Genomic DNA, 23,358 nt, shown 5'->3' on the forward strand with positions numbered 1-23,358 from the left:
ATTCTACTTCCCTCCAACAGCTTTTAAAATAGATGAACAGGGAATATTATTGGAAAAGATATTCTCTTTTCCATGAAAAATATCCCTTCAGTTCCTTCAACTGAGTCTCAATTTAGCCATCAAAGCAAATGGAATTTGTTTTGCATACCATGGCAACTGGCACATAGTAGGTGTTTAATTAAAATTCATAGTCTATCTGCTAAATCCTTGATTGTTTGAAATTGATCATTCTTACTTTTTGCAGAGTTATTCTCCAATGGATTTAATTTTTACCTGTAAATGTCAAACTCATCTTGAGCTCAAACAGCTGTTCCCCATAATGAGCTGCTTACCAAGGCAGGGAGAGAGAATAATCCATTCATTTTCCTCAAACTAAAGTACAGTGGTTGCACTAGAGAGCTGAGCAGTCTCCTAAGAAATCTTTAACAAAGCACTGGCTACTAATTAAATACGGGAATTTGTTATACAGCTTAGTTAGTGTTTTTACAAGAATGATAGCTGCAACCAACGTTGTAAGAAGTGTATATTCCTCTCCTCGACCATATGAGATCAACACTAGGTGCTCCATGGTGACTTATTGGGGGTGACAAACATGTTTTTCTCTCTTTCAGCCTTTATGGATATGACAAGGGTTCAAGGTGTTATCCACAATACACAAGCTAAAGGCTTAAGCATACTCCAGGGAAGAATATGCCTGACTGTAATATAAATAGGCATTTTTGAAGCTGTACTGCATGCTTTGTAATGCTGAAATTTAGAGGCTATAGCCATCCTATTGATGGAATTATTCTGCAGCTCAAATATGGGTGTTTATGAAAACATGATGCTTGAGAGGGTAAAAAAGAGAAAGATAATAAGGAATGCAAAAAGTCACAAGCATAAGAAGAAAAGAAAAATGAACTCTTCCCAGTAATGCCTAATTGTCCATATACGTTACATGGCCATCTACAACCCAGAACTAACTATCCTTTGAAAATGTTCCCTTTCCCTTCTGAAATAGTAAGTGTGGGCATGTACATGTACTCGAAAGAAATTCAATAATAATGAAATGCCTGGATAAATACTAAGCATCTGGGGGACCAAAATATTGGTCTTAAATAAATGATAGGTTTGATATATACCTTCATTTTATTTAACCTTCAATGAAATTGTATGTAATCAATTTCACTGTACTACATTCTGTCAGAAAGACCCCAATTCACCTCGGAGTTTAGTATTTACTCTAACCATATAAATTAAAAAGCAAATTAGATATTGGACCAATCATTTTTTAAAGGTCAGATTTGAATTTGGCATGCTCCAGCATTTTCTGTTAGCAATTTTATCTCTCTGCTCAATTCACTGTACTTAGTTTGATGTGGAGATGGACAAATACACACACACGATAGAACAAATATACAATCATATTAATGTTAGCTACTTGACAACCTCTAGACACTAGATAATGATACTGCTACTGATAGAATTCAAGGTTTTAAAAGCATTTTAAAATGCTTATTGATTTGACTGATTTTATTAACTCATAAAATATTCCTAATTATTAATAATAATAACCTAATAGAGGTTACCCTTTTCTTTCTTGGTTTTGTTCTGGTTATTTTTGTTTATTTTTAACTAGAATGCAGGAGATTTAAAAGATTTTTTTTAAAAAAACAAAAGCCAAACTCCATTACTCAGGGTATTGCTATTATTGTTATCCTGGGTTTTCAATGGTGCAGATGAACAACTTCAATTTTGTCCTTAATTTATACTTACAGAATCATAATGTTGGATGAGAACTCAAAAGGACAGTTGGTCCTTTTGACCACATTTGAGCCACCTCAGGGAAACTGGAACATATTTTATCTTTATAATAGAGTGGTCTCTATATATAGGTCATTTGAGTTTTCAATGACAACTTAGAGGTACTAGTAAATCATTCCTTATAGTTAATGTAAGTCTCTCCTTTTCCATTTGTTGCATTGTGGATGAAGACGTTTTTAAACTGATGTCCATTGGATTGGGAATCAGGGAATCTGAGTTCTAGTCAAAGCTTTCTCACGAACTAGTTGTATGGCCTTGGGTAAGTCACTTTACTCCCTCTGCCTCAGTTTCCTCATAAATAAAATGAGAAGGTTAGCCCTATGTGAACCAAGATTAAGCTCTTTCCATCTTGAAAATTCTATGATTTTATCATTCTAAATTGCTGAAGACTGCTAATATCTGACCTTGTGACTTTCCTTCTTCCTGGATGATAGATATACCCTCTTAATGTATTGCATTACGTATAGCTGAATAATGAAAGATTTATAAATCACTGCTTGATTTTTTTTTCTCACATCTTACCTTCAACGTATGTTGGGAATGAAGCCAAGCTTTTCCTTGACTGTAATTAAGACAAAGAGTGTTTCAAACAGGGCAAAGCATGCTCATATATGCATTAATAACCCATCCATGCAACATGAAAAATAAATACACCACCAAATAGCAGTTAATAACAAGGGAAAATAGACCATTATTGGTTAGAGAAAGTTGAAATGTGTATAAATATATGCATTTATCATTAGAGGTTACCATTAAGTGCTAAGTCATTAGCATTTTTCAGAATCAGGAAGTCCTAGCATCCATGTTCAGGAATCTTCAGATGGTTTTCAGTTTCTATGTTCTGTGGTTTGAAAAAAAATTCCATTTTCTGAGTGGCTCTAATTGCTAGATCTGGCCAGTATCAAAAACTCAAGGCAACTCATATTCTTAAAAATTGGAATTTCCATGTAATAAATGAGTGTAAATATGACTAGAACTGCAGAAATTAAGAATTTCCACAGGAAAACAGTTGTTTAAAAACCAAATAACCTCCCCTACTGTGCTAAGATGTTTTCTGGATTTCTTTTATTCTCTTCCTTGCTTCATTTATAAATTTACTTTATTTAGAAGTCATCCATTCTTTAAATCACTCTAGCATGCCACCTTAAAACGAAAACAGAACAGAGGAGTAAAGAATAAATACCCTTGAATCTTCCTAGACTAGGCAATGCTAAGCAACAGCCCAGCAGAAGACCTCTACTTAGAGGGTTTGCTCCTGCAAACTTGGAAAACTTGGAAAACCATCAAAACTTCCAGATCGCCATTGATATGCCAAATTGTCCTCTCTATGGTGATACTTACCTTTTGGTTTTTAAAAAACAATTGCGTTAAGGATAAACCTGGATGTTGGAGAAATAGAGAATTTGTCCTTAGAGATAGAATCTAGTCCTATGATTTCATTAGTACTGAGAACTGGCAGGTGAGGGAACTCCTTCTACTAAAAGAGATTTGATCCAGCACCTTCTCCATGACTTTTGGTTTTAGAGAGTTATCTAGAACCCAGTGGTTAAATGACTTGCTCAGGGGGTCACATAGCCAGACAGGACTTGAAGTCATATCTTCCTAGCTCAAGGATACATAATTCTCCACTCACTATGCCAAATAGCCTCTGAATCTGTCTTTGCTAAAAACATAACAGCAAAAAACCAGGCCTTGCATTACATAGTTCTGGGAAAAGATGCTAGGAACTCTGAGGGAAGATGGAGAATCATAATTTCAAGTTGGTGTTAATACTGTGTTCACAAAAGATGAAAAACATAGACCTTCTATATAGTTTGTATTTACTTGTGTTCATTTCCTCCTCAGTATAAGCTCCTTGAAGGCAGGGACTATTTCGTTTTGGCCATATCTTTATTACTGAACATATTATGTGGCTAAAAAAATGTTTGCTGAAATGAATGGAATTGTGAAAGTATTTTTAAACACAAGATCCTTGAGTGCAGGGATTATCTTTTGCCTCTTTGTATCCTCAGGTCTCAGTATAATTTTAAGCTGGCACTCTGTAGGGTAGGTGTTTAGTAAATATTTACTGATTAATTAAACCCATTAATCTTTCTATGCTGAGACTATGCCAGATATTAGATGTTCATCACTAAGTATTTTTCTTGTGAGAGATGTTCATCACCAAGTATTTTTCTTGTGAGATGTTCATCACTAAGTATTTTTCTTGTGAGAGAAAGAGCAGAACCCAGCATTCTGGGAATAAATGTTAGGACCTAGACTAACAACCTTCTTGCTGTGGGAAGGAGAGGGTGAGGATGCCAAGGGTACTCATTCAGAATTTCTTGGTAGAGTCTCCTCACCTGGAATATGAGAAAAAGTATTTATCTCACAAGGACAAAAGAAAGGATTAATTAGCTAACATCTGCATAGCACTTTAGAAATGAAAATGTTAAATGTTATCTAAACTACTCAGGACCAAGCTAATGACAAGTAATTTAACATAATTTAGAAGAGTAAAAGACCTTCAAGTTAATCTTGAAATGCATAACATCTGGCAACTCATTAAAGAGAACTTTTCATGGAGTGTGTTCATTGTAATGAAATGGCTCATTATACCAAATGTATAGTCTGAATATTCCTAAAATGCCTCTCTTGTTCAAAGAAGGGTAAACTGTGTTTCAACCCAAGGAATAAGCCCAAGGGGATGAGAAACTTGAAATGATGGCTATTGGCTATCAGTGCATATAGGAAGAAATGCAGCAAAAGGAGATCAAGAATGGAAACCTACAGAAAAGAGGGCCATCAAATCTCTAGAAGCCTGTTCCACTGATTGGCCTTTCATTTAAAATCAACAGAGAATAGAGTTAGTACAACAAATATGTTATTTGATTCTGTTGAGACTACACCAACAGAGCCAACATAATTCTGATTGACTTGACAGTCAGTTAAATAGCTCCAAAGAAGACAGTCCTTTTTGGCAAGGCTATAGACTTTTAAATGCAATTTATGCCCTTGAGCTGGGTGGCCTTCAGACTGAGATGTCCACTCAGTTCAATCAGACTGGCTCGGCTCAAGCTATATCCAATTACCCAGCCCAGATTCTGCTTGGATATTAACTGGGTAAATGAATACTTTATTGAAAGCTAAATTCAAGAAAAGCCTCCTGGGTACAGACCTGAATACAAAAAGAATAACTCTAATATAGTTTTTTTAATCTTTCATTTTAGAAATACAGAAAAGAGGATACTCACTGCTTTTCCTCTGTTTCTCTTTACAAGTTCATGACTAGGGAATGACTGGGTGCATTGGTTAGAGTGGGCCTGGAGTCAGGAAGCCCTGAATTAAAATCCAGCCTCTGACAATACCTGTGTGATCTTGGACAGGTCACTTAACTCATCTTTACCTTAGTTTCTTCAATTGTAAAATGGGGATAATAGCCCCAGTCTCCCAAAGGTGGCAGTGAGATAACTGTAAGCACTTAGCATAGTGCCTGTCATATTCTAGCCACTATATAAATATTACCTATGATGATGAGGACTATATTTTATAGACTCTGAAGCAGTGTGTCTTTTTAATTGATTTTTTAAGTGAACAAATATCTACTATCTCTTCCTCCACCCACTAGGAAAAGAAAAAGGAAAAAGAAAAACAAAACCTTTGTAAGACATATTCATGTCAAGCGATACAAACTGCTGTACTGGTCATGTCAAAAAAATCCAACTCATTCTGTATTCTGAGTCAGTCATTTCTGTCAGGCAGTAGGTAGCATGTCTCATCTGTGTATATTTTTAATGGGGAAATGATTTTCTTAAATTTAAAGAAATGGCTAATTACTGCATGCACAGAAGGTTTTAAAAATAATTTTTAAAAAGCTATGCAGAAACAAGCACCGATCCTCACAGAAACTGAAAAACCAACATTTGCTTCTATGGACGTGTAGATGTACATTGGTAAATGTTAAGATGTCTGGTTAGCACTTTGTTTTCTACTAGGTGGACAGAAAGAGACTAATGGGGTCACCCAACCCTTAGTAGTGAAGATTAAATTTAATAGAAGTAATACTCTCAGATCAAAGAAAGCCAAAGGCTACAGAGCAGTCCTCTTCCTAGGGAATTTCCTAAGGGCCACCTAAAGATGAATGGAGTTGCTAGGATGCCTGTAAGGGCATGCTCATCTGCATATTTGCACCTAATCAACACTTGCCACAAACACTTGCAGCCCTTTCAAGCAATTATCAAGTTTTGATTTTATTGCTACTGCTGGCGGGGCTGCCATTCCTGACTTTTTTCTCCATTTCCTTCTCACCCAGTCATGCATTATAAATTAAGTGTGAGGCAGAAAATGGGAAAAGCCAGAAAGTAGGCTGGTGAGAGTGCCATCAGACCCAATCCCAAGCTACCTCATCTACCTGTAGGTCATAGTTTGGTAAGTCCTGATGAACAGTGAAGCATTTATAAAGCATAATAGGAGGTATTATATTTTAAATGTCTTTCTGTTGATTAATTTAATTCCAATTGGTTTTTGAAAGCTACAATATTCCTCCTTGACTGATCTTCAGTAGAAAGTGGATTATCTTTTTGTATGGGATTTCCCTACAGATATTTGTTTTTAATTTTTATTTCATCAATATAGAGTGCTCTAGGTAAGAAATTCCCTATACCTAGCTAACTTTTGCATGAAACAGAAAATCTAAGAAAATTAATGCACCTAAGACAAGGGAAGCAGTTGAATGGGAAAAAAATCTTTTTATCATATTTCTCCAGAGGGCTTGATGTAGAAGATGTATTTTAGATTTATATAAATAAAATGACTAAAATACTTATATCCTTTGTCCTAAAGATGCAATTACTAGGCTTATAGGCCACTTTCCCTACATATCCTAAAATATTTATAACTGCACTTTTAGTGAGAGCAAAGAATTAAAAACAGTAGATGCCCACTGACTGGGTAATGGCTAAACAAATGGTAGTACAAGAACATAATGAAATAATATTATACTCCAAGAAATGACGAACGGGATTAGTCCAGAGAAGGATATAAAGATCTACATGAATTGATGCAGAGTGAAAAAAAGCAGAGCCCAGAAAACAACATATACCAAGACAGTATACAATGTAAACAGAAAGAAGTTATTCACTTATTAACTCTATTGAGAGTAGACCAACATAGCCAACATAATTCTGACTGGCTTGATAGTTAAGTAAATGTTTCAGGAAATCAATGTTGCAAAAATTATAAGAACAAGCATATCTCAAAAGAAGGGAAATAAAGACACCCATCCAATCACCTTGCTGAGGTGGGAGGTCCGTAAGTGTTGCATGTAATTCTTAGAATTTTTTGATGTACTGATCAGTTATGCAGGGTTTTTCCTCTCTTTTTTAAATCCTTAAAAATACTATCTGTTAAATGGGATGGCTCTCTGGGAGGGAAGGAAGGGGAGCAATGAGGAAAACAATGATGATATAAACAAACAAAACCAAAAAAAATTATTTAACCAAAAAAACAAAACAAAACAAAATCCCTATATCAATGCAGATTCTTAAAAATGCTTTGCAATTTAAGTCTCAGAAAGTTACCTGGTGCTATGAGAGGTTAAATGACTTTCTCCAACATCACAAGACTAGTATGTAGCAAAGACAGAATCTGAACCCAGATCTCTATCCCCTAGGTCATGATGCCTCTCATGAGTAACAGAGATTTGCTCCTGAAGGTAAATAAATGTAATTTATTGTACCATCTTGTTTTTAACCAGACAGGGTAAAAAAATGACATAATCATTCATTTTGTATTTAAATTTTTTAAACAAATATTCTCTGTGATAATTAGACAACTGCAGTATTTAGAGGTAACTGATCTCCCACACAGATGATATCAGAGCTCAGTATCAGGTTATTAATAGGTGTAAGTGGCAATTAGTGCTAGCATTTACTTATTTGCTAGCGTATAAAAGAGGTCACAGAGGAGATGAAAATTTTCCTTTACTGAAAAGTATTTTGTTTCAGCATTAGAAGGAGGATACATGTCAATGAGATCATAGAGCTTCCCACAGGAGTCTTGGGGGGAAAAATGGCTGCTGACTTGCATTGATCAGAGGGTTTCCCCTCCTGGGAATTAAACCAAAGAAATTACAAAAAAATTACAAAGTGCCTAACTCCCTGTTTTTCTAGAGTGACCTAGCTCTGGAGCCCTGTAGGGGGAAATAATGACCTATAATTCCAATCCAGTGGGGAATCCCCTAAGTGGGGGGGAGAGGTGGGTTGTAAACTATTCTTTCCCAATGCTTACCTGGATTTAAGAGTCTCCAAGGCAGCTGGGTGGTATAGTATATAGAATGCCTGGAGGCCTGGAGTGGGGAAGACTCACCTGTCTGTGTCCAATCTGGCCTCTGACATTTACTGGCTATGTGACCCTGAGCAAGTCAATTAACCCTGTTAGCCTCAATTTACTCATCTGTAAAATGAGCTGCAGAAAGAAATGGCAAATTGTTCTAGTATCTTTGCCAATAAAATCCCAAATAGGGTTACTACTGAAAAAAATAGCAGACCTAGAATTTTAAAGAGCTGCCTGGAAACAAGTGTTGGGACTTGCCTAAGGTCCCACACACAGCTAGTGTTAGAGGCAAGATGTCTTCTTGGTTCTAACTTTGGCCTACTACTCAAAACCACTATCCAAACACTATCCACAGCCCACTATGGCATACTGCCTCTCCTTAGCCTAGGCTGGTGATACCCAAAGTGGGCGCCACTGCCCCCTGGTGGGTGCTGCAGCGATCCAGGAGAGTGGTGATGGCCACAGGTGCATTTATCTTTCCTATTAATTGCTATTAAAATTTTTAAAAATTAATTTCCAGGGGGCTAAGTAATATTTTTTCTGGAAAGGGGGCGGTAGGCCAAAAAAGTTTGGGAACCACTGGCCTAGACCTTTAAAAGGGGGGGTGAGTTGAGCCAGTGGAGTCAATTTTCATAATAGTTTCCCTTAAAATGTCATAAATGTATACTGGGGAAAGACTAAATGTGGAGCACAATTTATTAATATCAGATATCAGAAGGCAAGACATATTGTCAGAAAAGTAGCAGGGTTGGGTCTTTTTGCCCTATTCCCCCCTCTCCAGACAATCCTTTAAGTTAGACTTTCAGTTTTGGAAGAGCTGCCCATCAGCTCTGGTGAAGAGGCTTTCCTGCCAGGAGAATTCAAACACTAATGAAATCACAAGAACAGAAAAACAACAACAAAAGGCATATATTGGAGAATACATTTAAAAGCCAGAATTTTTCCCCCCACTGTGAATTGGTCTTGTAATCTATAATAGAGGAAGGGGAAAGGGCAAAGAATCCTGAAAAGGAACTGGATTAGAAAGAGAGGGGCCCATGGCATCAACAATGACTACCTCTTTATTAGTGGAAGATTCCGGCAGGTCATCTTGCTGATGCTGTCTGCTCGATGATTCAGCACCCCGGGGAGAGGAAGAATCAGGAGATGGAGACTAGACACCGTAAGGAAACAAAATCAGGAAAACCTGAGTGACTAAGTGAACCTCTTAGTTTGGGGGGAAAGGAAGTAGAGAGCTCTAAGAAAGGCAGAACATAAAAGTGTAAATTTAAAAAAATAATTTTTTTTGGCATAATGATCATTTCTCTAATGTGGCTAGAGTGGCTAGAACTGCCCTTGGAGTCAGGAAGAATGAGATTCAAATCCTGTCAGTGCAAGCAAGTTCTGCCTCCAACATATACAACTTGTGCCTGTGATCAGATTTGTTGTTCAGTCATTTTTAGTTGTGTCCAATTTTTCATTAACCATTTGAGATTTTCTTGGAAAAGATATATTAGTGGTTTGCCATTTACTCCTCCAACTCATTTTACAGAAGATGGAAACTGAGGCAAACAGGATTAAGTGACTTGTCCAGGGTCACACAGCTTATAAGAGGCTAAAGTCAGATCTGAACTCAGGAAAATGAATCTTCCTAACTCCAGGCTAGGCACTCTATCCACTATGCCACCTATCTGCCCTCTCCGATCAGAAGCAAGTCACCCAATCTCTCCATGTTCCAAGGCAACTCCTGCAGTTCCAGAGGATTCATAATGAAAAATGCTATTTGCCTTCGGATAGGGAACTGATGAACTCGCAGCGCAAATTAAAGCATCTTTCTTTTTCCCCCTCCCTTCTCTCTTTCTCTCTTCCTTTCTTTCTTTCTTCCTTCCTTCCTTCATTTTTCCTCTCTTATTTTTATTTTTTTCTTGGTATTTTTTTTGTTGGAACCTGACAAATGTAGAAATTTGTTTTGCATGACTTCATATTTGTACTGGGTTTTATATTTTGTGACTTTGCAGTGGATTGGGGAGGAGTGGAAGGAGGGAGAGATTTTGAAACAGAAAATAAAATAAAATTGAATTAAAAACCCCAAAAATATAGTATTAAAGATCTTCACTAATAGAGGGTCTTATTTCACCTGGTACTCCCTTCAAAGATGGAATCACAGATCCAAGCCATCCAAACCAAACAAAAACCACAACAAAACAAATAATTTAAAAAACCCTTCCAAAAATGAATATATGAAACCTAATATTTTTCAGTTTTCTTTTCAATGCTTGTCATTTTCTTTCTAAGAAACTTTTGAGTTTTCTGGAGTGCTAAATAGTACTATAATGAAAGGGATGTGGAATTAGGTTTTAATCAATGATACATGTAAACCCAGTGGAACTGTGCGTCGTCTAAGGGGGTTGAGGGGGGTTTGGGGAGAGGGAAAGAACATAAAAAATGTAGCTATGGGAAAATATTCAAAATAAAAATAAAAATATAATTTAAAAAATAAAACATGAAAGGGGAAGCAAGGTTCCATAGTGGATAAAATGCCACACGTGCAGGCCTGGGGAACTGGGTTCAAATTTGGCCTCAGACACGTCCTGGCTATATGACCCTGGGCTAGTCACAACACCAGTTTCCTAGCCTTTGCTGCTCTTCTGTCTTAGAAATGATACTAACACAGAAGGTAAGACTTAAAAAAAAACTAAACAAATATGAATTTTGGAGCTCAAATTTAAAATTGGAGAAAATAAAGCTAAAAGATGGCACAAAAACATGGTACTTTATTTGCCTGTTGGCAACCAATAATTTAGATTCTCTGTGTCCTAGAAATCCCTCAGTCTGATCTTAGCTCAATGGAGTAATCAAAATGATGCTTAGAGAAACATTAGGGAAAGCATTGCCTGGAAAAGGGAATTTCCCACAAGGTATTGAGGAGGTATGAGGGGTTACTTGAGCTAAAGGGGGGGGGCTCATCAAGCAAAACTATAAAAGTAATATCTCTTTAACAGGCTGTCTCTCAGGAAAGAAGAAGGTACAAAATGGACAGGAAAGAGATGGGGAAAACATACAAATCACTCTATTCAACAAGCAGTCTGGCATAGTTCTCTGTCATGGGACCTGGTAGGTTTTTTTTCAACCTATATGCTCTACATGATTTCAGACACAGAGGTGATGACACGGTCAAGTTCTTAAATATTTACACAAAGGAAAGAGATCCATTGGAGTGCTATCACAGCTTGTATGGAGAGATGACAGACATGACAGACCAGGAAAAAGAGAACAATCTACTGTATATCTTGGTTTGAACTATAGTCAAGAGGCCTCAGATGACCTTTGAGGAATCAGTTGTGTTTTTTTTAATGTAATGTGTATTTGAAATAATATAGTATATATTCTCTTATATTAATTTTCAATTGATAGCTCTGTGTGTGTATTTAAAGTTCAGGACAATGGTTTCATCAGTGAGAGGAATTCTCAATGTGGAAAAACTCTCCTTGCCTCTACCCAGGGGATTACAGATTACACATTTAGAGATAGAAGGAACCGTAGAGGTCATGTTGTAAAACCCTCTTATTTTACAGATGAGGAAACTGAGGCAGATAGACATGAACTGACTTGCCTGGGCAGGATTTGAACTCAAATATTCCTGATTCCAAATCTGGTACCCTATCTACCATGTAGCCTAGCTGCCTGTTCAGAATATTGCAACAGGTTCCATTTCCTCATCTAGTTCTTATTTATTTTTCATGCCTTTGAAAAAAATAGCTAGCATAGCTATCACTTATATAGCACTTTAAAGTTTTCAAAGAATTTTACAAATATCACATTTTAATCCTTACAACAAGCTTGGAAGATAGGTACTCTTATTATTATTTTATAAATAAAGAAACTGAGGCAGGAAGGTTAAGCAATTTGCCCAGGATTGCACAGCTAAGTGTCTGACTTGAATTTAGGTCCTCCTAATTCCTAGTTGAGCAACTAAATCATATGCCTCCCAGTTAACCAATTATATTATTTGTAAATTTGCTGGTTTTTGCAATGAGAAAGATTCCTGTCTAAAGGCAGTTGGGGGGGGCAGGGGGAAGAAGGAGGTAGAAGAAGTGGGAAATCGGGGCCCACTGTTTCATTTTATCAGCTTGTTTTTATCAATTTTATCAATGTTGTGAACCTAATGCAATATTTTGCATTCTGGTTTTTGTACTCCAAATCCAGTGTTCTTTCCATTGAACCACACGGATTTATTTGCTTTCTGATGAAAGGGCAACCTTTTCCCTCTGGCCATGACACCTTAGATACTAACAGATATCCTTCCGCATCACAGATAGGACATACCCCTGGATTCTAACAGAGTATCTCATCTGAGTCCCATAATAATTCTTATGTGAGCTGGAAGCTGTCATTGAAATGACAAGATTGAGGGTAATGATTACTTCCTAAATCATGACCTATTTATATTACATACAGATTTTAAAACTGTAAGGAGGGATGGAAAATTAATATGGTGGAGTAGTAAAAAACCTAGAATTGAGTTGTCCCTCTGACACATGATAGCTCTGTGACTAGACAAGACACTTAACCTCCTAGTGTCCCAGAAGACCCTCTAAAATGATACATTGCAGGGACAGAGGATCTCCTCGCAGAAAGCTCCCTATGCCAATAAAATCAAAGGTTCTATCCCTGAAGATTGTGTTGACCAATATGTTTAGAAGAGCAGCAGCCACTGTTTTTCTCAGTCACCCCATCTCATATTCTCTGTTGTTGCAAAAAAAAACCAAACTCTTTTTGACTTCCATGATTTTACACTGATATATTGTCCCCAAAGTGGAAAAAAAATCCTAGAAATCACAGATAACTCTCTTTACTTTTCTTTTTTCTAAACTATTACCTTCCATCTTAAAAATCAATATTGAGTATTGCTTCCAAGGCAGAAAAGTGGTAAGACTTGTCTAGGGTCACACAAATTGTGGCCAGATCCATAGAAGCACCTAACTGCTCCCTAACTTTCTTTAGTTTTCAAGAGTGTAATGGAGCTAATATATTATCCACTATTAGTGGAGTAGAAAAAAATCTTAATGGACAGATACTCTGAAAAGCTTCATTTTGGGAAACCACAGCTATCCTAGTTCTCAAGGCTCTAATCTATTGGGATAAAGGCAATCTCTCTTCAATATGGCAAATGAAACATTGAGCATGGTTTGGAGCTGGGTGTGGGGAAAGTCAGTAGCAGCAGGCTCACATCTGTAGGGGATCTCAATGGCCCATGAGTCCAATCCAAAACTGAATAGGCAACCTGCACTTTACAAATATTATCTCATTTGTTCTTCACCCTTCAGAGTAGGTGCTGTGATAATCCTCAATTTCAGTTGAGGAAACTGCTGGAAACAGAGGCTAAGGGACTTGTCCAGGGTCACCCTGATAGTCAATAGGATTTGAATTCAAGTTTTCTTGACTCCAGACTTGGCCCCCTATCCACTGTGCCAAGTATTTTGAGTATCTACCATGTACTTCCTAAAGGAGGTGAGTGGGAGTGAGGCGAGTGATGATAGGCAAATATCATGTGGTACCAGATGAATACAGTTTGAACCTTAAATCTATATAAGCTATTTGGAAATTCCCATCAAGATCTTAGGATATGCCAGCTAGCTGCTTTTCTCTGCTTCCTGCCTGTTTATACTTTGATTGGGTGTTCTTATTTTCCCTTTCAACAACAAAGACTCCTGAAGGAGATACTGCTTCTTCTAAGGTTGGATGGAAATAGTTCACTGCTTCATCATGGAGATGAGGAGCAACTGAAAGAGTTCAGAGTTCAAGGGGTTCTGCCATAAAGATCTTTGCTAGTTGAGAGTCAACTTGTTTCCAGGATTTTATCAGATTTTGTTATTTATTTATTTTTCTTTATTTCATTTCTTTATTTAAAACCCATTACCTTCCATCTTAGAATCAATATTATGTAACAGTTCTAAGGCAGAAGAATGGTAACGGCTAGGCAATAGCCCTTGCAATGTCCTAGATGGTCATGGCATAGCTACTTACAGAAATTTGCAGAAAGTGTCTAAGGTGAGTGTGTGTCACCCTGACCATTAGAATACCCTTTCTATGAGAATATAAGCTCGCTGAGGACAAGGCTCTGCTTGCTTATTAATTTATATGTGTATCTCCACACTTAAAGAATGTCTCATTCGAAGAAATTACTTATTAAGTTATCTTTTTTGTATCTATCTATCTATCTATCTATCTATCTATCTATCTATCTATCTATCTATCTATCTATCAATCTATCTATCTCTGGCTTCACCAATACTTACTTTGTTATGATTTTTATTAATAAATATGATATTTATTATCTCCATTTAAGCCCAATGATGGTACCACAGATTTAGGTATCAATTCCATCCTCTTTTCTATATAGGATTTAAAAGGTATTTCCTAGAACAAAGAGTATTATTAATTCTAGTAATGGACCCATTTGAATCTCTAATGCAGATACATTCCTTTTAGTGGTTATCTCTCCCTGCATGCTTATCCTTATTCAGCTTAGCTTTCTCTTACTCAGTTTTAATAACTTTTTTTCACCTTAAACATTAGACTCTAAATCTGATCAACTGTCAATATAGATTCTCCTCAGACTATTTCCACCTATGAAAATAAGGCTTTCCTGAAGACACTGTATCCCTTACTACCATCTCCCACTTCTGTTTACCCTTGTTCTTACTTATAGGGCTAGGAGGACAAATAGGTCTTTTGTTTAATCCTCAAGGCCAGTTCTTTGCTCTGCTATTATCATTCAACAATTAAGGTCAGATATCCTTTTTACTGTACTATATCCACTTCCAGGACATCTTTCTAACATCCAGTAATTTCAGCACTTGGTTTTCCTCTTCACTCAATCCCTACCCTGCCTTGACACATGGTGATACAAAGTTAATATCACCAACATTAATAGCAATAGCGCATATTTACATGGCAATTGAGAAGTTTACAAAATACTTTTCTTACCACAACCTTTTGAGGTAGTTAATGGGAACACTATCATCCTCATTTCAGACTAGAACAGATATTATGACTATTTGATAGATGAGTAAATAAAGAAGTGACTTGTCCACACTTAAACACTCATGTGTAAATGTCAATGTAATTTAGGAGTGTAACTCTCAGGTGTCCAGGCTACAAGTCCACTATTTGATCCATATTAATGATCCTTCTAACACTCTGGTCTCTCACTCAACTTCATATGTGTCAGAGAGGATAAATGATACAGTTATCTGAAATTTTTCTCCCTCTGAGAATCAGAACTCTCAAATTCCTCTAAGCACGATGGATGTCTACCTTTCTATCTCTCCTACAGCTTCCCTCCATCTCTTGCTTTTCACACTCAACCTGATTTCTGCTCACTTGAACCTTTCTCATCTTCTTTAGGGTCTTACTCCACTGCTCATCTCTCATCTCATGTTCAACCTCTCCCTTAAGTGGTCATTCCCTTCCATTTACAGATCTGTTCACTGTTCCCTCCCCCTGTCCTCCCACCCTACAAAGCTTTCCCTTTACCTTGCTCCTGTTTCAAGCTTGGGACTCATTTCTCCTTAATACTGCCAAAACCAAACCAATCTAATAAGCTTAATTGTCTCTACTCTCTCAGGATTCTTCAACCCCTTGCACTTTGGCTTCTGATCCCTCTACTGAAACTTCTTTTTCTGAACTTATTTAGGGCTTTCTGACAAATTTACATCACTGTGGCCAGGTTGGCATGTCTTTTCTTATCTACCAACCACCTTGGCTTTGTTTTTGATGCTTTTGTGGCATTTGGCATCTCTTCTTTCTTGCTCTTTGTTATCCTTTGATGTGACATTGTTCTCTTCTGATAGGTAATCTTCCTATTTTTCTGACTAGTTTGTTTGGGATTATTTTATTCTTTGTATTTTCAATGTCTACCACATACCACCTGGCCCACAGAGGGAACTTATTGGGTGATTGACTGATTGACTTTTTTCCCCTCAGTATCTTTTAGTGGTTTATCTTTATTATTCTAGTTCCCAAGCAGAGGTATTGAATGCATGAGGTTTTCAGGGAAGACTAATACTTCTGGTGTGAGGGCTTGTCAAGACCATTTCAGGGTTGCTTATCCACCTTTGGAGTTCACCTGGCACTCAACTCTCAACAGTGGCTCCAAGAAGCTGTAGCATGTAGCAAGAAGTGGTTACCCCCTGGTAAAACCATCTGGGGAGGCAGGTTAGCTCAGGCTGAAGATAAACAATGAGCAACAAATCTTTTGGTGAATTAGGGGAGTGTCTACCCCAGGCATGTGAAGACTTCCCCAGGTAGAAAAGGTGGATGAGAACAATTTATTCTAACAGCCATGAAGGCAGTGGAAGCTGGTGCTATGGAGCACTTAAGAGCTTGATCAGACATCAAAGAAGCCAAAGTCATCTGCTGCATCCTGAGCCATCACCAGTCATCATCTGACTTTTGTTTTGCCATTGGACTTCAAAGACTCTTGGAGAGTGAGGCTGACGACTTTATGCAACTCTGCCACACAAATCCAATTTATGTACAAGTCAAAAGATATCACCAGTGATTCCACTTTGGTCCTCTTCAAATATGACGAACAACAACCAAGTCTCTGTCCTAGATCCTCTTTTATTTTCCCTCTCTACCCTCTTCCATGGTAATCTCATCATGGTAATCCCACATCTCCAAAACACCCGTCAATATATGACTCCCAAATCTCTCTTTGTCCTCTAAATAGAACTAAGTATCTATAGCCTCTCATTTCTAACTGTCCATTGGATGTCCCACCGGCTTCTCAAACTCAACATGTTCAAAACTAAACTCAATATATGTCCCTAGATTTTCCCTACCTTCTACCTTCTAACTTCTTTACTGTATTGATGGCACCATCATCTTCCCAGTCATCCTGGTTAGAGATCTTGAAGTCATCCTTGACTCTTCCCACCCATTCTCCCCAAACATCCCTACATTGAATCAGTTGCTAAATCCTGTCAATTCATCTATAATATTTTTCTTATCCAGCTCCTCTCTTCAATGATTATTAATGACATTAGCTCACATTCATATAGTTCTTTCCAGCCTGGAAGAGATTTCAAAGGGCATTTAGTTCACCTCCTTCATTTTACAGATCAATTAAGTCTTTGCTTTGCCAGGGTCATACAGGTTCAGTAGTAAGCATTAGAGATAGGGTCTGAACCCAGGTCTTTGGCCTTGAGTCAATGCTTTTTATACTGTTACCATTTATTATCATTCACTTGTTTTTCAGTGATGTCCAATTTTCTGTGACCTCATTTGGGGTCTTGTTGGCAAAGATACTGGAAGAGTTTGCCATTTTCTTCTCCAGTTGAATTTATAACTGAGGAAACCAAGGCAAGTAGGGTTAGGTGACTTGCCCAAGGCCACACAGCAAGTATTTGTCTGCATCCAGATCTGAACTTGGGTCTTCTTGACTCCAGGTCTGGCACTCTATCTACTGTACTATCTAGTTGCCCATGAAAAATAGCAAAAGCAAAATAATTCTGACTCATAAGGACCTCAGGTTCTATTGAAAGAATTTCCTTTACACAAACAGAACAAAACAGATGAACAAATAGATAATCAGAGAAATGAAGGTACTAGCTACCAGAACAGAGGCAATAAATGGTATGGTTGGAACTTGAATCCAGGTCTTCTGACTTCAGAAACAACTTCATGACTCTGCTTTATAATCTCACAATTACCATCACAAGCTACAATTTCATTATTACTCATTTGGACTATAATGATAGTATCTTTTTTTTTTAATTTTTTCTTCTTTCAAACCTTTAACTTCTGTGCATTGGTTCATAGGTGGAAGAGTGGTAAGGGTGGGCAATGGGGATCAAGTGACTTGCCCAGGGTCACACAGTTGGGAAGTGAATGAGGCCGGCTTTGAACCTAGGATCTCCCGTCTCTAGGCCTGACTCTCAATCTCCTGAGCTACCCAGCTACCCCCATGATAGTATCTTAATAGGCACACCTGTCTCGAGTTTTCTCCCTCTTCAATCCAGTCTTCATATAGTTTTCAAAGAAATCCTTCTTTTGGGTAGGTCTGATTATATCATTCACTTGCTCTAAAATCTTCACTGGCTTCCTATTGCCTATTGTTTGCCCTAAAAAAAAATCTCAATTTCAAACTAATCTTCTAGCTTTATTTCATACTACTTCATTTCATACACTGAACATTCTAGCCAGTCTAGGCTAGCAGTGACCTGTCCTGCTTCCGTGCATCTATTTAGGCTGTTCCACATGTCTAAAATGTCCTTCCTCCAGAGCTTTGGAAATTTTTTCCTTTTTCTTCAAAACTCAATTCAGATGTTTCCTTGAAGTCTCCATTAATTTTTGAAATATAGTTATTTTTATCTGATAGATGATAAACTCATTGAGGGCAGGCATTCTTGTATCCTCAGCATTTAGCACAGAGCACTGTTCAAAGTAATTACTTATAAATTATTAAATTGCATTTTTTCAGAGACTACATGAAAGAATCTCAGTTTTCTGTATTCTCATGAGATTGATCCTTAGGCTTCTGGTGTATATTATCTGATTTCCCTCTCTTCTCCCAAGTCATCAAAAGACATTTTCTTCTCATTTATCTAAGTTTTTAAAAAACAAACAACTTGATAACAAAGCAAATATATTAGTTATTTTTTACCCTTATGCTTCTGAAATTTAAAATTGCATTATTAACTATATTACACACTACCTCAATTTAAGCTATCTATTTATCTACATATTTTGATTTTCCTTAATATGGTGAAGTATGGAAATTATCAAAGGCACAGTATGTTCTAATAATATCATTAAAATGATAGTCTGGCCATAATGAATTTTTTTTGCACATGCATCTTCATAATGAATGGAATTTAACTTAATTTGAACATTTTAAGATAGCCATCTGTGAAACTATTTTAATCATTTCCTCATTTCCCTCACTCAAAGAGAAATGTACTTTTAAACATCCACAAATCGGAAAAACTATGAAACTTACTTTAAGTATATGACATGCACCAAAATCCACTATTTCCCAGAGAAGAGGATGAGAGACATTTTCACTATAAAGCCTTAAAAATTATTTTCTAGTCTTCTAAATGAGCTAGTTCCAAGCCTTGAAAGTCACATTCTCAATTTAAAACAAACAATTTGATCATAAATCAATATCTTAGTTCCATAAGAATGGGCATTTACTATCTGATAAAATCAGTAGCTGCAAAGAATTTTTTTTCTTTGAAATGCTGTCACTGTTATTTTTGCTCAAAAATCTTAGGGGGTGGGGAAGTCTTACAGTGGACTCTTCCAAGCAGTCTTCTAATCATTTCTCCATTAAGGGAGGTTATACGAGAACTCTTTTGACAGTTATTTTATGATTTGGTCTAATAATCCTGCAGAAGAAAATACTAAGATGATTAGAGAGACAGCTGAGAAATTATAAATTGCTGTGCTACCCAATAGGGGGATGTTAGGAGAACAATTCCTTGTGCAGGCAAGAGGGCAGATTCAGGGAGGTCCTCATTTACATTTATTTTCATTAGCATAGCTGAAGTAAAAGGAACAACACAGCATTGAATTTGGGGTTACAAAGCTTAAATTAATCAATTTGCTAGAACTGAGGGAGAAATAACACAGGGTGAACAGGAAGAGGTAACAATCTCTGTAGCCTCAGAATCCTCCGTGCCAAAGAAGAAAATGGCATTTCCTTTGCCCAAATCTGTATATTTACTGATATCAAACACTGCTGAAAAACTAGGAAGCCTCATCAAAGCTCCTGAAATCCCTTTTTGTTTTGTTTGTTTGCTATGACTGTCAACAAGAGAAATACAGAGAACACTCTCATTTCAAATGAAAGATGAGGAATAACTCGCTCAAATGAAAGCAGTCACATCATTTTTGATGCCTGAGGATCCACCTACCTTTCTTTCATGATACTCCATCTGGTACATCCAAAAATTCTCCATCTTCCCCGGTGTTGTTTATGAAGCAGTCCTGGCTTAAGTGTGCCTGTTTGACTTTGGAGGCTGAGAATAAACTTTTTATCTCAATGCTTGGGAAAGGTTGTGTTCACTGCCCACCCCCCACCCTCCCCAGTGGTGTTATATGCCCGAATTCAATAATGCAACTTGTAATCGGAGATGGGATGACTTCACATGGAGTCTGACCCATTCATATTAACTCTTTTTTGCGAAAGAATTTCCTGTGAAGCTGTGCGTTAAGAGCTCTAGCATCATTATCTTCCGAGGCTCCTAGTTTTAGAGAAAACTGTTGTCTTGCTTGTTCCCAGTAGGGGTAAGGCTGCTATTTCTGGGGACAGTACACTCTTCTTGGAGGTGTGATCACAAACCTTCACACATGCAGAAAACTGTTAGGCTTACAGGACTTGTGAAGAAGAGGTCTAAAAACTAGAGAGTGGGGGCAAAAGGGAGAAGGGGATGGGGGAAGACTGTCATTTTGGACTACTATTAGGGGTTGCATGTCCACTGCAAATTTACAGATCAAATATTCAAATAGTTTCATTACTTGTAACCAGGAACCAGAACACTTCTTGGTACTTAATGCTTGTAGTTTGATGACTGATTGTCAATGTGTTTTAATAAATGATAAATATAAAGAATGCAGGAAAGTGTGGGAAGACTAATGAACTTATGCAGAGTAAGTATTGTGGTAAAAATATAGGATTTTAGTATAGCAGGGCAGACTGATTGACAAGGGGTCTACAGCAGTATGAAAACCAGGAAAGCAATATCATAGTGTATGTGGTAAGAACAAAACCCCTCTCAATAAATTTAATAGTTATTATGTTTTCTTATCTGTAAAATGAGGATAAAAATAAAGACAATCTCATTGTGAGGACCAGACTTTGATAATATTTATAAAATGCCTTGCAAACCTGAAAATGCTATGTAAATGTTAGCTATTATTATTGTTATTGTATAATAATAATTATAACATTACCAAGATATGACCTGGAGAAAAGGTGAAAAAAATGCATCTCCTTTCCATCTTTGCAGACATATAGACCAATGTATAGGAAACATTTCAGATACTGATATAGTGGATATATTGGTTAATTTTGTTGAAGTGCTTTTTTTTCTTTTTTATTCTTTGTTACAAGAGATGCCTTACTCAATAAGAGGCAAAGGTTAAATGAAGGGTATATTTGGAATTTCAGGGAATGCAAAAACAAAATAATTTAAAAGAAAAATTTAGAGTCCTTGATCTAAGGCACTGGCTTCTGCTTACACGGTAGACTAGAGATCATTTCTATGACTATCACTGATGGTCCTCAACTTATAGTATCTGCTGATAGTGCAGGAAATACCAAGAAAGGCAGAAAAGGTAGGCCTGACTCTCAGCCAGGATAATAATCTTCCTGAAATAGCCAAGATGATCAACATATGGAAAGAGTGGGGAAAAAGTGCCCCCTGAAGCAGTTTGACCACAAACGAACAGGCTGGTGTCCTAGAATTCCTTAATTATCACCCAACAGTTGTGACTGAGGGAGGGTTCTGATATTCCTTGAACTGAACTAGAAGGAGCTCATGAAAAAACAGGAATTGGGGAAGGACTGTGAAAAAGGGAAAGCCAAGGTGGTTGGTAGATAAGAAAAGACATGCCAACCTGGCCACAGTGATATAAAGTTAAATTTTGATTATTTAATAAGCCTTTATTAAATGCATCTTGTGTGCTAGGCTCAGGGGGAGAGGTAAAGTTTAGTCAAGATGTGGTCCCTGACCTTATGGAGCTAACATGTTGGAAGGAGAACATACTATAGATACATATAACTACAATATAAAATAATACACCAAGGTATAAGAAATGTAGAAGCAAAGCCAATTGTAAGGCTTGAAGGTGGGGGGAGAGAAGAGCTCATTATCAGCTGAAGTGTTTTAAAAGTTGGCCTTTTAAAGATAGTAGGAATTCAGTGTTCATAGTGCTTAGAAATGGTGCAGATAACTGGCATACACAAAATAAAACACGTCTTCTTTTATCAGTAAATTGCCTTAAGTCTTCCCACGCAACATACCTTTGACCAAAAGTGCTAGCAGATAGCTCAGAGGGAGCCTGATAAAGTGGGAAGGGTACAAGATCTGGAGTGGGGGGAGGAGAGTGTTCAAATCTTGTCTTTGACATTAAATTAATTTTCCTTATGTGCAGACTTGATCACATAGCAACAACCCCTCCTCAACCAACTTCAGTGGCTTCCTATTGTGTCTAGAATAAAATATAAACTTCACTATCTTTTACAGCCTCATATAGCCTGGCTCTAATTTATCTTTCCACACTCAATATATGTTACTTGCCTTCTGGTAGTCTTTAGTTAATCCAAACTAGCTTTCTCTCCATTCCTCACTCCTGACACTCCATCTCCCATGTGCATGCCTTTGCAATAGCTATCCCCCATGCCTAGAATGCCATCCCTCCATAGCTATGACTCATATGCCTTTCTTCCTAGGAGGTGCACTAAGGCACATTTTCTAAATGAAGACTTTCTGGAGCCCTAGTTGTTAGTACTCTATCTTCTATTTAACTATTTTGTGTGTGTATGAATACACACATATGTATACACACATATACATGCATACACATAATTTATATTTATGCTATATATATTTTTACAAATACTTGTCACTTCCACTAGAATGTGACCTTACTGGGGCAGCTAGGTAGCACAGTGGATAGAGTGTCAGGTCTGGAGTTGGGAGGACCTGAGTTCAAATCTGGCCTCAGATATTTCCTAGATGTGTGATCTGGGGCAATTCACTTGACCTCAATTGTCCAGCCTTTGCCTCTCTTCTGTCTTAGAAATCAATCACATTAAAAAAAAAAAGAGGAACACTCCAAATTTGAATAAGCTCCCCAAAGCTAGTTAGATTCTATCCTCATCACCGGGTATGATGTGAGGTGGAAAGCTTTTGGAGAGAGGAAGTGTTGACGAAGAATCTGAGTCACCTGATGGAGGTGGCGAAGGGTCTCATAAAAAAAAAAAAAAAGAACATAAGTTTATTGAAAATAGGGGTATTTCATTCTTTGTATTTGAATATCCAGTGCCTGGTTCATGATAGACAATTAATACAGACTTGTTGATTGATTTATTGATTGCTATCTCTATGATCTTGGGTGAGTCACTTAACTTCCATGGAGATCTCTTGTTATTATAGATCAACGATTCTATGATTTATCTATTCCATTCATAACTACAGTCATTGTAGAACTAATGAGCCTCATTCTCATTAAACTGCCGAAGGGTAG

At 37.2% G+C, this 23,358-nt stretch overlaps 1 protein-coding gene across 1 annotated transcript in view; it reads right to left on the bottom strand.

The window, feature by feature from the left end:
* The window catches only part of APBA1 (amyloid beta precursor protein binding family A member 1), an 81,051-nt gene that overhangs the window by 40,565 nt on the left and 17,128 nt on the right, over nt 1-23,358 (bottom strand). Inside the window, exons 2-3 of the mRNA XM_044657360.1 lie at nt 9,173-9,268; nt 2,326-2,365 (exon numbers count right to left, since the gene is read on the bottom strand). Of these exons, the coding sequence (XP_044513295.1) occupies nt 2,326-2,365; nt 9,173-9,268 (136 nt within the window). The remainder of the gene's footprint in view (nt 1-2,325; nt 2,366-9,172; nt 9,269-23,358) is intronic.

The sequence above is a fragment of the Gracilinanus agilis genome, chromosome 1 (genome assembly GCF_016433145.1).
Source record: "Gracilinanus agilis isolate LMUSP501 chromosome 1, AgileGrace, whole genome shotgun sequence".
NCBI lineage: Eukaryota > Metazoa > Chordata > Mammalia > Didelphimorphia > Didelphidae > Gracilinanus > Gracilinanus agilis.